At 36.3% G+C, this 14,839-nt stretch overlaps 1 protein-coding gene across 1 annotated transcript in view; it reads right to left on the bottom strand.

Annotated features, from left to right (window-relative positions):
• LOC105052628 (protein EXPORTIN 1A) overlaps positions 1-13,545 on the bottom strand; it is a 35,917-nt gene extending 22,372 nt beyond the window's left edge. The window contains exons 1-13 of the mRNA XM_010933501.4: positions 13,215-13,545; positions 12,503-12,619; positions 5,565-5,657; positions 5,360-5,431; positions 4,920-5,027; positions 4,754-4,836; positions 2,522-2,660; positions 2,313-2,381; positions 1,910-1,987; positions 1,743-1,805; positions 1,506-1,550; positions 971-1,078; positions 783-881 (exon numbers count right to left, since the gene is read on the bottom strand). Coding sequence (XP_010931803.1) covers positions 783-881; positions 971-1,078; positions 1,506-1,550; positions 1,743-1,805; positions 1,910-1,987; positions 2,313-2,381; positions 2,522-2,660; positions 4,754-4,836; positions 4,920-5,027; positions 5,360-5,431; positions 5,565-5,657; positions 12,503-12,619; positions 13,215-13,310 — 1,170 coding nt within the window. The 5' untranslated portion in view covers positions 13,311-13,545. The remainder of the gene's footprint in view (positions 1-782; positions 882-970; positions 1,079-1,505; positions 1,551-1,742; positions 1,806-1,909; positions 1,988-2,312; positions 2,382-2,521; positions 2,661-4,753; positions 4,837-4,919; positions 5,028-5,359; positions 5,432-5,564; positions 5,658-12,502; positions 12,620-13,214) is intronic.
• Positions 13,546-14,839: the final 1,294 nt, after the last annotated feature.

Below are 14,839 nucleotides of genomic sequence, written 5' to 3'. Positions count from 1 at the left end.
ACTGAAAGGACCTTTTAATATATATTGACCTTTCACATAAAAATTTCTCCTTTGAGGGGTTTATTGCAGTAACAAAAAAATTGAATTAATTATCTAAAAGTTTAAAAAGAGTGAACATAAAGGTGCAAGACTTGTATCTTGCCAAAAACCATTTCCCCCACGATGGTGAAGACATAGTTGAAGGACAAAAACCTCTGAAAGGTCTAAGCTAAACATCACAATGGTCAATCATTAGCATGGTAAATGTTAGTCTATGATGAATTGATCTGCCAAAGCTGCTTCTCTCTTCAATACATCCTTCTAAGGAAACCAGCTATTAGCATTTCCTATTGAGCATGCAAAATACCCATGAAACTGCATTACAGAGTTAATGAAATTCACCTCCTCTTATAAACTAAGAAGTTCTTCAGATTAATAACAGGCTTCTCACTCATAAGCCCTTTCAGCCAACTATTCACAATGGGCACCATTTGAGAACCTATATCAACAACTGCTGTAACAATCTACCTTTAAGAGCAGAACAACTTACCAGACCCCTTGTTGTCGCCATAGAAAGAAAGACAGAGAAAATATTATTATAAAGAGAAAATTCGGTAATATCAACTATATAATAAACTAATAGATTAACCATGCTATGAGCAGCTTAACCAAAAATACCAATAAATAAATAATTCTTCAGAAATTTGCTATATAATTGGATAAGCAACATATCAGACGCAAAAAAACAACTCATGACTTGAGACATTTTAAAATAGCAGCCAGATACATCACACTAAAGATACCTGAAGTCCCATCATGCTTGCAGTAGCTGAAGGATTGTCCATATTGTGATGTGCTTCAAATAGATCTAGGACTAGAACGTTCCAGTAGTCCAAGCAAACCTGCTCACAGATTAAACATAAACAAAAATCAGTGAAGTATTTAGCATCATCTATGTTTCCATCATACAAGTATGTGGTAACATCTGTACCTTGAAAACCTCAGTGTCATCAACATATGAGATACCAATAAGATACTCAAGACCCAATAGCAATGCAGCTCTATTCTCAGGGGTAGATTCCAATACCCGTATGTGAGACTGCACCAAAAGTCCGAGTCAGATATACAAAGTTTGATGGATGAGGTGGCTTCAATCCAAATACGGAAGTCTATTCTTATACAACCACTTGATTTAAGTGGCCCTACAATGATTGCAAATCAAATCAACATAACAGGGAAGACTTATCCATATTACATGTACAATAAGCTTGAGAAAAAATGAATAAATATCAGTTATAAAAAAGGCATAAGATAAACCAACAGTTTTTATCAGTATGAGAGAAAGTTGTACATGAAAAAATATGTCTGTAGCCATGGCAACTTTTAAGCTATCGTGCTTCCAGAATTCATGATATGCATTAATAAGCATTTTCTTCTACAAATTATAGATCCCAGATGTTAAGGATTATGCATGTATAAATTTGCATTCTTTTAGGGTGCTGAACAAGAGGACAGAAAGAACTTGCCTTGTAAAATGAGGTGAAAAACAGTGCAAGGTTTTGAATAAACGCCTATCCAGAGAGAGACACACAGAAATGTTAGAGTGAGTTCCCTAGCATGGTACAAACCAATATAGAAAACCGCATATTTATAACCTTCACCGCACAACTAGTTACAACTCACAAGTGTGAAAGAAAGATGATCCAACACAAAACAAACCAACTCTTAGACTGAAACACTTATGAAGATCAAAAAAGGAATACCTGCTCTTCACTCGAACCATTTGCATAAGCATCCGGGATATTTGTTCCAGGTGGGAGAATAGTCTAAAAATCATTAGCATGGACTCAACATATGGTATAAAAAGCAGAATAAACTAGGGTTTAACATAAATTTTCAAATCTACAACACAATATCATAACAAATATACCTGTAATTGCATCATGAAGATAGTGTACATCTTGACATACTGCATGTCATAAAAGTCACCAAACTGCAAAGCTGCAACCTGTCAATCAGCAGAAAACAGAGTCACTACATATATCAGAAGGATGTGAAACCAGTGTTGTAGCTAGTTAACTGAGGCTCTGAAACCAATAGATCCAACAATCACAAATCACAATGATATACATACGCCTAGGGCCTCTCTTGGAGAGAAAAGAGGTTAATAGTAAATAAATTTAAAGACCAGTGCCCCTTGTGAGCAGTGACATGAAAATCATGTACAGAACCTCAGCAAACAAGTCAATGCAGAAATTAATTGATGACCAAAAAGTAACAGAAAAAGATTACAATCATGCATTAAGCTTTAGAAGCAACTAGCATACATGTACCTCTGTTAAACACTGAAGTGTCAGATTCCGATACGATGCCACTGGAAAGAATTTCAAAAGCGTCTCCAGCTGACATAGTAATAAAAACAAAAAAAGATGTATAACTTCGAACCTAAGTTCAAATGATAAATATACTGAATCATTGAAAACATGAACAATGAGATAACCAATTAATAAAAGAGCAAACTTATGTTCACTAAAGAGCAAACCAGTGGAGATTCAAAGATATAGCCCAGAGGAATCCATGATAAAAAGGCATGAAGCGTTGCCAAAGTAGCCCGTATAAGCTCTGTTCTTTGTGATGCCGATAGCACATATAAGCATAACTCATGGATGAGTTGAAACTCGCTGTTTAACATTCAGGTGAACTTTTGTTAAGTTTCAAATGTTAAAAAAACAGATAAGTGGAAATTACAAAAATAACAAAACATATAGCAGCAATATTATCATAAAGATGGCATGATGCGTGAGTACATAGACCACCATCATCAAGTATGCTTAATGTACTCAGCAGAGCAGAAGAACCTTATTTTTGTTACAAAGAACAGATGACATAAGGGTATCGGTAATTTTATGCAAAGAAAGATCAGATAGACAAAAATATGATGAGAACTACTGAATTATGGTATTAACTGAAATTTCATGCAAATGTCAAATTTGGACAACCAATAAATAGTAGATGGCACAGCTTTCATGAGATTTGCATTGACACCCAGGAATGTCGAGGCTGTCTGGTTCAAAGTTAGTGACCAGACTAATGAGGTTAACCGGAATAATTTTGAGGCAAAAAATGGAGAGACAGACCAGAATAAAATGACTCCACCTTTTTGGTAAGGTTGTAAATCCCATGGGATAGTGCTGTCCCAAGTTTTTCATGAAATGGAAAGAATTGCCATCTCACCCCGTCCCGACGCTTGGGACAGAAAATGTCCCAAGACATCCCGGTCAAGACGCTGGGACACTAACGGGACGACCCTATTCCAACAAATGGGATGGTACCTCATCCCAATGTCTCACAGGATGTCCTGCTGGGACCTAAATCCTTGCTTTTTGGCATATAGTGTTATCCAGATAACTACATTAAGTGAGTAAAAAAGGCAGTAGATTACATGCCAAATCCTCTAAAGTGCACCTTATGCCAATCCTTCGACCATCATTAACACTCAGTTATGTAGATGGCCATTTAAATAAATGAACTGGGATGGGGGAGTCTTTCCATCCCTGAACCAAACAGGCATGAAGGTGATATTTGATAGCCAAAGTCACCCCCCCCCCCAAAAAAAAAGGAGGAGAATCTCAGCTTTAGTTTTAAGAAGTACTGGAAAGCTATCTGAACCCCCCCCCCCCCCAAAACCAACGCTGGAAAAAAAAAATGAAAGAAAGAAAAAGAAAGGATTATGCACAACCAAACAGCAACCTAAATGTTAAACATATCATCGGATGATAGCATGTGACAACAAAGCAACACAAAGGTACAAGAACACTACAAATTTCTAAAGGAAAAAAACAAAAAAAAAAAAAAAAAAAAAAATACCCTATCAGAAAAGGACCTTTTTTCTAATATTGTGTCCCAAACACCACCCCATACCAATCCCAAGGCAAGATGAAAATGCTGGGTTGACATTATATCAACAGCCGATTATAAAAACAAAATCAAACTATAAAATGGATCTAAATTTGACATTGCTTGACAAATGAGGATTCAGAAAGACAACCCAAAAGGTTGGGGCAAGGCTTGATGTCTATGTTTATTCTGTGTTTTAATCTGGTTCTTTGATTTATAGTTTGTTACTCACATGAATACAATCTTTAAGATCAAACCTTGTGTCCTTCCTGTTTGCCACTCTTTCCAAGTCTAGATACAAATCCAAGGGATGTGCACTGGTAGCTTGAGCTTAATTGGTATTTAATAAGTTCAACTTTCCTTCCTGCTAACCCTTGATTTATTCTTCACTGCAGACTCCTCTATGGAGCTACCTTGATCAGTGTTAAGGCACCAACTTACAAGAGGCAGATATCAGATTTCATAGCTGGTCTTTATATGTTTTCTTACCTTGACGGATCAATACTTTGGACCTTAAAACCATAAAGGGTTAAAGCTTGAAACTTGATGGATCACATCTGTTACCCATGAAGTACACAACTAATATACATTATGATGGAAGAGAAAGGAGCCAATCTTTCTTTCGGCAAACAGTTCACAAAATTTTAATTTAGCCATGGATAACATTTTTCCTTTTAACTTGTACGCAGCCATAAAATAACTCAACCCACTTCCAATTAATAAGGGCACTCAATGAGAAGAAATATGAATTTAGGTGATTTGAGAATATCCGACTACAATACAATACCAGCAAAAAGATCATCAGTAGAATCATCAATATCCATCTCATACAGCACTTTTTATAGAATAAAAGCACAAACTTCAGCATCAAACTTACCTATTTAACGACTGTTTGAGTTCTTTTATTTTTTGCTGGGTCATCTCTCCTCTTGAAAAATCAAAAACTTCTTCACTCAGAAGCTGAACAATTAAACATTATGTTAAAATACCAATACCTAGTCTGAAAATGATGATCCAGCATTATAAAGGAGAAAGAGACATGCCTTCAATATGGCCATGCAATTTTCACAGATTGTCTCACTAGTCTTTGCTGCAGCAACAAGATCAGGAATGAAGGTTCGCCATCTTGCTGGCCACTCATGCTTCACAACCTATTGTTTCAGGAAATGGATATGGTCAAATGAGACAGAATTGTGAAAAACTAACACATGAAACAAGCCTTTCAGACCTAGCCCCTTATAAGCAACAAAAGTTACCATCTCTAAATATTAGAGAAATAACTAACATGAAATTAAGAGTTCCACATATGAGAAGGGACCCATGTATATTGTATCCATGGTTTGATGAGAACATAATTTTAGATAAGCAATTTAAAGATAAAAAGAATCAAGCTCTAGATGTTGTAAGCTGTAGCACCCTAAGAGGCATAGAGTACAAAGTAAATAAGTACAGATATTGCAAAATCAGAAAGCCCAGAAATTACCTGCACCAGTATAATATTGAGCTTATTGACATATAGCCTCTCACGCCGGAAAGAGAGTTCATTGCTAGAAAGCTGATGAAAGAAACAAGCAATATTGGACAAAAAATTAACATAAATAAAAGTGCATAGAACTTGACCAATTGAACATTGGTTGTTTTTTCTTTTTTTTTTTTTTTTTTGGTGGGGGGGGGATATAAATATTTACCTGTACAATAACATCGGATATGTAATTTTTTATCCCATCTCGTTGTTCGACTGGCAAAGCATTCCATCTATACTTGATGACACTTTCTAGTACCTAGAAGAAGATAGGGAAAAAAATCTTGCCGGTCAGAAGGCTTAAAAGATGACAAAGAACAAAGGATAGTCAAGTTGTAAAACCAAAGATTATATTTACAATCTTACATATCTCCCATTGACATTAAACAGATAAATGCAAGAATGGTTCCCTCTCCTCTCCCCAACCTCAATACCCCACAAAAAGAAACAAGATAAAATGGAAAAAAGAAAATTGATTTGCTCTCAAATTACATTGCAACATGAATACTTGTCATCATTCATCAATAGCCTTAGTCTATATCTTATGATTAAGGGACATAAATAACCGGTAATTTTGTATGGTTAAAGCAGCCCAAGTCATATAATCCAACTGGAAATCAGGATGGCGCTTTTCCAAATCTTATGTAAGTTTTACTGATTATTTGTTTTAATCTCAAAACAAAATTACAAAAGAAAAAAAAGGAAATGCAAAAGAATGAAAGGGCAAATAAGCAAATAGACACAAAAAAAAAAAAAAAAGACAGATTAGGGAAAATATATGCTTAACACATGTGATCTGCAAAGTTTATTTCTTGATCCTTTCTATAGAACCTCCTGGCTCATTTTTCATAATTAAACATATGGGAAGACCATCTGTCCCTCATGAAGAATCCCGTCAATATGATCCGGGTGAGTCAAAGGCTGCCTAGTTATCACAAATAAGAAAAGACTCAAATACTCATGAGTCACATTAGGAGAGGTCCTCTAACCACAAATAATCTGACAAGGCATCTTAGGACTTTTCTCCAAACCAAAACATTAATTAGGACTAGGAAGACCAAGTTGATGGTCAAATGTTTCTGAGCTTGTAACAGAGGCTCACATAAGTAAATTAAGTGAAAACTAAACATTACAACCACATATAGCATGTCAAGTTGCAATGTCTGAATCAACATCATGCCAACTCAAGCTCCACAAATGCTTAACAGCAACTAAAATAAATAGAAGAAAATATTGGAATACACTTTACCAGGAAAATTACAAAAGGTATACAATCCTGTATTAGAAGATGATAGTTACTACAAGGAACATTTGAGATAGTCATTACAAGGAACACTCCAAATGAACTTCTTTATAAAGATTTGAACATCAAATATAAATGGGATACGGCTAGGTTGGGTAATAATTTACCATACTAGGGAAATCATTTGTCCTAAAATGAGGCTGCTTAGGCTCAGATGGTTCCCCACCTGCACGACTAAGACCCAACTGCCAAAGCAGACCTACAAAGGCTGCTTGCCGACTCATTACCAAAGACACCCTCCTAAACCAAGGGCACCCATGTTGCAAGGCCAGGATAACATGCACATCATAAGCGGGCATATTTTGATCCCCCTTGTTTTTCTCAGCAATAACCAAACAACTTACATAAAACTTACTAGCCGCACATATTCCTGATTAATGTCTGTTTCTGATTACCATCATCTTAGATTTGATTGTCAGCTAAACTTCCTTGTGTTATTGATCAGTCATTTTCAGGGCAGAATGATCAAAAAATATTGTGAGGAAATTGGTAACCTTTTACCTAATACGTACAGTAAGACAGGTCCCTGTATGAAATAAAAAAGAAAAGCATTTCTTTAATATTTTTATATCTCTAATTTTACAATTATTTTTATCTGTTTGCTATAATTTTTTTAATAAAATCTGCCTATGCTTATTTAAGCACCCGCTCCTGCCAAAGCACCATATGAACTCCCTGATGGCTCACATCAGGGAACTCCATTTAAAATCCAGGGAACTCCATTTTACTAATCATCGAGACAAATCATCAAGAAATACTCGTAAATGATCTCATCCTTAAGACCAGCTATACAACTCATATGGTATCAGGCACAAGGAATATACACATGCTAAAACCATGGGCTATATCATGGAGAGCTTACTTAACATTATATAAGATTATGTCAAACTTTTTGATCAATGGCATGACCAAGATAGATGCAGAGCGCAGAGTCATGCAAGTGACCATACACTGTATCAGGAATCTTTCGATATTTAGACAAAAAGTATCATCACAGGATGAGTTATCTTGCATCATGGCAATTTCAACTGTCAACATTGAAAAATGCTAGCGAGAGATCCAAAATACTGAAGCTAAAGGTTTCAAATAAATTCATTAACACCGCATGATCATGATGATAAACATGAACCCCTAAGAAACAACCATTACCAAATTAATTGACCACTACAATTATCCAGAATTATGCCATCTCCACCTTATCATTAATATCAGTTATTACAAACAAGCCAATCTTGTGTTAGGAACTAATAGCAAACAAACAAAGTGCATCCTTTCTAGTCAACATGTACCAGAAAAACCAATCTAGAACTCAAGTTCCATTCACTCCCATTTCTCTCATAGCTCTCCGAAGTCCTGCCCGGTTATTCAGGCAATAACTCCTGCCTGGCAAACTATATACCATAGTTGAATGCTACTTCAACCATCATCACCAATGCTCCATGAGCCCCTTCAGGACATGGAGAAAGAACTGCAAACTGTCAAGCTGGCAGTTGCCAGTACAATTAATTCTACATGGACAAGATTGCCCTACCAGAAATGAATGATGGTCAAGTTGTTGGACCCAAGATCAAGACTGCCAGATAAAAATCAATCTATAAGTGAAGCTCAATGAGAATATAGGTATAACATGAACACATAATTATGAAAAATGATGGACGAGGAGCCTTCAGCCAAGTCCACAGTCCCATAAATAATTCAAAAACCAGGGGAACCCAAGTTTATGTCATGGAGATTACCACACAGAAAGAAAGAGAAGGTAGAAAAAAATAGATGAAACTATTTAATTACCCAACTACATTGAAAAAAAAACAGCATATAAGCATATTTTAAGAATCCAGAGATGGAAGAAGGGCAACGAAGGAGCTGCCCAATGCATAGGCACATGCTCAGAATTCAAGGCACTCCATAAGAAAATAGAAATAACAGAAAGAGTATAAACCGTAGAGAAATGTAAAATAACAAAGTATAAACAACAGAAGTTTTACAATATTTCCATGTTTTCATTTTATTAGATTTTGGTTTTGTTTCTATAACATAATTTTCATGTCTCAGGATAGTTTGCTGGTGACCAGCTAGATCTATTATTAGGGGTTCTATATAACAGATTCGACTCATATAACAACAGAAGTAATTAAAGCCAAAGAGGTGGCCTGCTAGGCTTTTCAAAACAACTCAGATTCGGCATGGGAGAGTCCTAAAAGCACTCGAGTCGGGCTTGGCCAGCTAAAGCTATAATTAGATGGAAAATTCAGCTATATTCATGTCATGTTTGCAGCCCAAAATGTGGTCAAAAGGGTAGCCATTTGGTGTTTATTAAGATTTTTTTTCACTGATTTATGCTAGACTTATTTCCTTATTAAAGGAGTCCCAATTCGAGTAGGATATGTAACTAGCTTAGCCTATTAAAAACCTTCCACAGTAGAAAGACTTGCTGTCTTTGCAATTGTAAATGAGTTTTATGTGATAACTGCAAGCCACTTTCTCTTCTCTCTTCTACTTTTCTCTATCCTTCTCCTTCTTCCACTATTTCCTTTCTTTTTCTATTTTGCCCGTAGATATCTTAGGAAAGAACCTACACTGTACAACAGAAGATTATTGAAATTTAGATATGAATATAGATCTAATTACTTTCAAGTTAGAAAAGCTGAAAAGCAGAGATAGATTCCCAACAATAATAACCGTAATAAGCTATTTAGATAGATTCCCAACAATAATAACTGCAGAGAATCCCTATCCAGACCAAAGGACCCCCTAACATTAAATCAGAATAATTTGTCACTGAACTATACTTGCAGCTTACCACCAATATTTGGCACTGAAAGCATTGGAATTTGGCCAGGAACCAATGTAATATTAATTGTCCATCTCAAAGAGATCTTCCAACAAGTCCAAGATCATTGAAATCCAATGCCCACAAAACATGAGCATCCTCCAAAGCTAGTTTCATGTAAATTGTGGCAGGTCTAGGCTATCTAATGTACACCTTTTTCTTCTTTTTTCTCCCACAACTATGGGCCAAGGATTAAAGTTCCAACAGGACGCCCTAGGGACATCGAGATAGGGTACCATCCCATGTATCAGGACAAAACTATCCTGTCATCGTTCAGCATCCTGATTGGCACATCTTAGGACATCCCCTATTCCAATTGTCAGAACAAGATAGAACGGTAACACATCCTCTTCCATGGCAAAATTAGGACGGCCTCATCCCACGGCATTGCTATGGGCATGCTTGTATGTTTTTTGAAAGGAATATACCATTGGCTTATCATTTTGGTTCAACAACTTGCGTTTATATTTAATTATTTTTTAATATTTATATATCTATCTACAATTAAATTTTCTTAATCAATTACATACTGTATGGATTAAAATATTAGGTAATAAAAAGAATCCAAGAAAACAAATCAAAGGTAACAAAATTGAAAATGTTAAAATGGACATGTGGTAAAACCAAAAAAAATACCAAATGTATATGCACAAAGATATAAGAGTTACACTGGTTCCGGACAAAGTGATTGTTGGAGAAGTTTTACACATGTAGACGAAGATGATGGAGAATTCAATAAGAAGAGGTACTCCAACCATCATGGATGTAGGAAGAAGATGGGAAGACACCAGCTAGAAGACTAGAAGTTGTCAAAAGAATGATTTGAATAACATAGCAGGCAACTAGACCCAAACAGGAACGGCTGGGATATGAGAATTCATAAACCCAACCTCAATTAGTTGGGACAATGCTTGATGGTTCTAGTGATAGTACACTTATAAGGTACAAAAGTGTCCTTATGTCCAAAATCAGAGTCAAATACCTAGGGATGCCTAGACTCTTGAACCCATACCTCAGGGTGGTAATCGAGTCAAGTCAACTACAGGCTAGATCGGATGTGAGTCAAGTCAAATATCTGCCAACCCAAACCCAACCAATTCATTAACTGGATTAAACACATCTTAAATGGATCCGATCATGACCCGACCTAACTATTGAATGGGACACAATGATTTAAACAGGTCGAGACTCTAAACCCAAACCAAACCTGTTCAATAAATTGATCAAGATGGTCAACCCGTTCACGATCAAAACACATTTATGCCAAACCAAAACCCATTTAAACCAAGTCAATTGCAAGACAGGTTGGCAGGTTGGGTCATAAATTGCCACTCTTGATGTGTCTTGGCAAAGCTGATCCACACACTCAACCTCCATGTAACATAAAAGAAGCATTTTCCTATCGATTGTATATCATTGCACAATAATTCTCATGAGCAAATATTCCTAGATAAGTACCCATAAGGGCTTGGATTCCATAAATGCTCTTCAAATTATATATTTCCTAAAAAAATAGAAAAACTTGCTCAAAGAATGGAAAACTATTAAGATAAAATGCATTCCAAACTCCAAATTTAGCAACGAAGCCTCAATTTACCGATCTTGATCAACACAAGAATTGTGAACATCACAACAGCTTCCTTATTGAAAAAGTTCTACCAAGAGACAGGACACCAAGCTTCAACTTCACTCCACTTGAACCAAGTTACTGAATAACCTTCATCTATACACTTTAATCATTAGCTATGCGAAAAATGAACCTTTCTACATACCAAACTAACTCAATTCCTCTTCTCCACCTAGTATCCATGCAAACCCCTCAAAACAGACACAAACATTTAATACACAGTGTAAATTTAAAAGTACATATTCACAACCCCATCCTGATCAAAGTTCTCCCCATTCTCACAACCATCTCCCATATGCCATTCACATCAATGTCTAATCTCTGAAACCATTTGCCTAACATCCAAGCCCCCCTTTCCTAATAAAGTTACACCTATATGTACCAACCACAAATGCAATAATAGACAAAGTTGATAATCATGACCAGGAAATGCAACTCTAGTTCGCATATATGACATGGTAATCTCCTCAACTATACCTCTTGAGGAAGACTTAGATCTCAAATAAAATTTGGATGTCATTTTCTTAGTATGTTGGTGAAAATTTTCAAAGTTAGGTGAGATAATTTCCTGAAGGCAATAAATCAAGACCTATGGCAAAGATGCCCAACCAAAACTAAAGAAGGTGGATGAAGAAGAGAAATAAGGGAGAAAGGGGGGGGGGGGGAGAGAGAGAGAGAGAGATCAGGTGTTGGTTCATTTTTCAGCTATTTCTTTTTTCAATCAGGAAATAACTCCAAATATGATTTATCTTATAAAGATAATGAAAAAGGAGAAAGAAAGACTTGAGAAATAATCCTCAAGAAATAGAGAATGGGAAATCTCAGCCAAAAACTTAGTTTAATGGCCACAAAATATAAATAAATATTATCTTTGGATTTAAGAGCAGTCAACAAACTTATTGTAAAATCAATTAGTCCTTCTAGATAAGAAATATATACATTTATTTTGTCATCATAAATTTCTTAAAAAATTGCAATTGTCTTCTACTTCACCTGTGTTTGGTTTCACATTAGTCAATTTATGTGATTAATTGTAAGACATAAGATTTCATAAAGTCACTACTATTTGAAATGTCTTCCATCTTGACCATGTTGAGTATTTAAAGAGCACACAAATCAATTAAATACAGTTTCAGGAAAACTGCAAATGCCACCATCTAAACCCCAACCCTCCGATCACTGAAATTTGGCATGTTTTGAATTTTAAAATATCAACATGCTTAAAAACAATAAAAATAAAAAAAGGGATAAGCAATAACTATGAAAAATTATGATGCATCTCCACATTCAAATGTTTGTTTGTTTGTGAGCAATACAGATTAAACAGCTAAGGCATAAGCTTACTTGGAGTGCAAAGAACTTTGTGTTCAAGTTCTGCGAGTTCTGTAGAATGTGAACCACTTGTAGCCACATATCTGGGTTGTTCTGCAGCTCCCGCAGTATCTGATCTGCAGCTGTCCTCTGCCACCAATAAGCAAAAGTTAAATGAGGTCGCATAAAGAAAGAGGGTGCGGATAAATTCAGCCATGTTCTTATAAACGAAAAAAAGACTACTACTTCTAGCCGTGTTGAACTATGTTAACCAGGAAAGTGATGCCACCATCAAGAAATTCAAACACCTAATCAGACACTAGCTTAACTAGGTGAAAGAATTTCCCTCCACAGGCATTTAGATGATCCAAAACAATGCTTGGAAAAGAGTCGAGCTAGCATAGACTCCTCAAAGTAACAAAAGCTTGACCAGAAAATCCCACTCGAAAGAAAGAAAAGCTAATATCACAATTAAAGAGGACCATTCAAACAGCGAAAAGGTTCCAACTTCCCCTGAAAACAACTTTGTATCGACTCCAAAAACTATCTTCATACTCGAAACAAGAAAACAAAACTCTCTCGTCCATCTAAAAACAGGCATAAACACTGTTTTCTCCCAAGCACCCGCCCAGAATGTCCAAATCAAAGCACGAAGACAGACTACTGCTCCAAAATGCCCAAAAAAACAAAAAGAAATGAAAAGAAAAGGAACCCAACGGAGGAACGGAGGAAGCGAGAGGCTCACCTCCTCCTTAGATCCCGTGCCATAGAACGCCGCCACAGTGGCATCAAGGAGCGGGACATCGATCGGCTGGCTCAAATCCCTCAGCTTCTCCGCCATGGCCGTGGCCCCTCAGATCAAGCTCTGAAACCCTAGAAACAGTACGGCCGAACAGCTCTCGAGTCGCCGAATAATCTAGAACAAGGGGAGAAGAGCGACAGGGACCTCAGAAACCCTAGCTCCTCTCCTTTTCGGTTCCGAAAGGAATTCGAAGGGAGTGGCGGTTCTTTTCTCTCCTCCGTCCTTTCCCTCTTCTCTCTTTCTCTCTCGCTTTCTCTCCTCTTCGGACGTCGCGAGAAGATACGAGGGGGCAAAGAAATAGAGAGAGATTAGGGAACCGGCCTGGGGTTTTAGGAGATTTGGAGAAAGGGCTCGGTGTTGGGGTTAAATTTCGAAAGTGCCGCTCAGGCTTTGGGGGGGAAATACGAAAACGGCGCTTGGTTTGGGCTCCGGTCCACTGTTGGACGAATTTACCCTTCAGTTCGCTGGGTAATTTCATTTCAGGAAAGGCTAGTATGATCCGCTAGCTTTCCTATTTGAAACAAAATGATGAAGACCACGATTTCTTTTTTTTTCTTAAGAAGATATGTTCCAAGTTATACGTTATCCTTTTTTTATTATGTCGATTATTGCATTGCATATTACATAACTTTTAAAGCATCCCAATTTCTTCTTTTTTTTTCAACCTGCATAGATCCCAAAGCAACCATCATATGATCTAATGGTTGATGTCACAAAAGAAAATGAATCATTCTTTCGGAAAAAAGATACAACCCATATTTGAGATATAAATGGGAGGACTGAAATAAATTGATGATAGTTTGGATAATGGGTTATGCTGGTGTGAAGTCCATGTGCCAACATGTTCTTTGTGAAATTTACATCCAATTATTCTACAGTAATCTCAATATATTAGGTATTTTTATGAGATATCTATCGTCATAAATAGTCAATATCAGCTTAAATTAGCATTAAAATTTGAAGCGATTAGGATAAGATAAAAATCTATTCACAAAACTTGTTTCTAAGCTCTGAATTGGAGTAGATGAGTTGAGATAAAATCCTATTTAAAGGACTTAGATTGAAGCAATAGATGAACCTATAAAATACCTTTGAAAGCTTGTTATTGATGACCATTAGAGAGGTAGCATATCCTTCTTGTGATCATTTTGGTTCTCTCAAATCATGTTTTAATTTTAATGACAATCTCTCACCCATCAACCCAAGTCTCTTGAGGCCCTCTCATTCTTATTTGCCGCATCTTTTGTAAAGGCCTCTGTTCTCTCATGTTTCATATCTAGCTGCATCTAAAAAATTGAAGGAGTCAATCTTGCAAAAATAAAGCCAAACTTACGATCGTATTTCTCACATAAACTTTGATACCTTTAAATGGATGACCCACAAGAGATTAGCTACTGGTCGACAATTTAAATTCTCAATTAATGGCTAAAACTTTATAGGCTTCAATGGGATGTATAGAAAGTTTGATATGAAATTTATTAGAAATAAAGTATTCTTGATGTGGGCAAGTATAAGTAAAGGGTATTTCATAATTCATAAAATCGTGACATTAAAATTATTTCATATTA

This window comes from Elaeis guineensis, chromosome 10 (genome assembly GCF_000442705.2).
Source record: "Elaeis guineensis isolate ETL-2024a chromosome 10, EG11, whole genome shotgun sequence".
In the NCBI taxonomy this organism is placed as follows: Eukaryota; Viridiplantae; Streptophyta; class Magnoliopsida; order Arecales; family Arecaceae; genus Elaeis; species Elaeis guineensis.
This window is presented reverse-complemented; position numbering and strand designations above follow the sequence as displayed.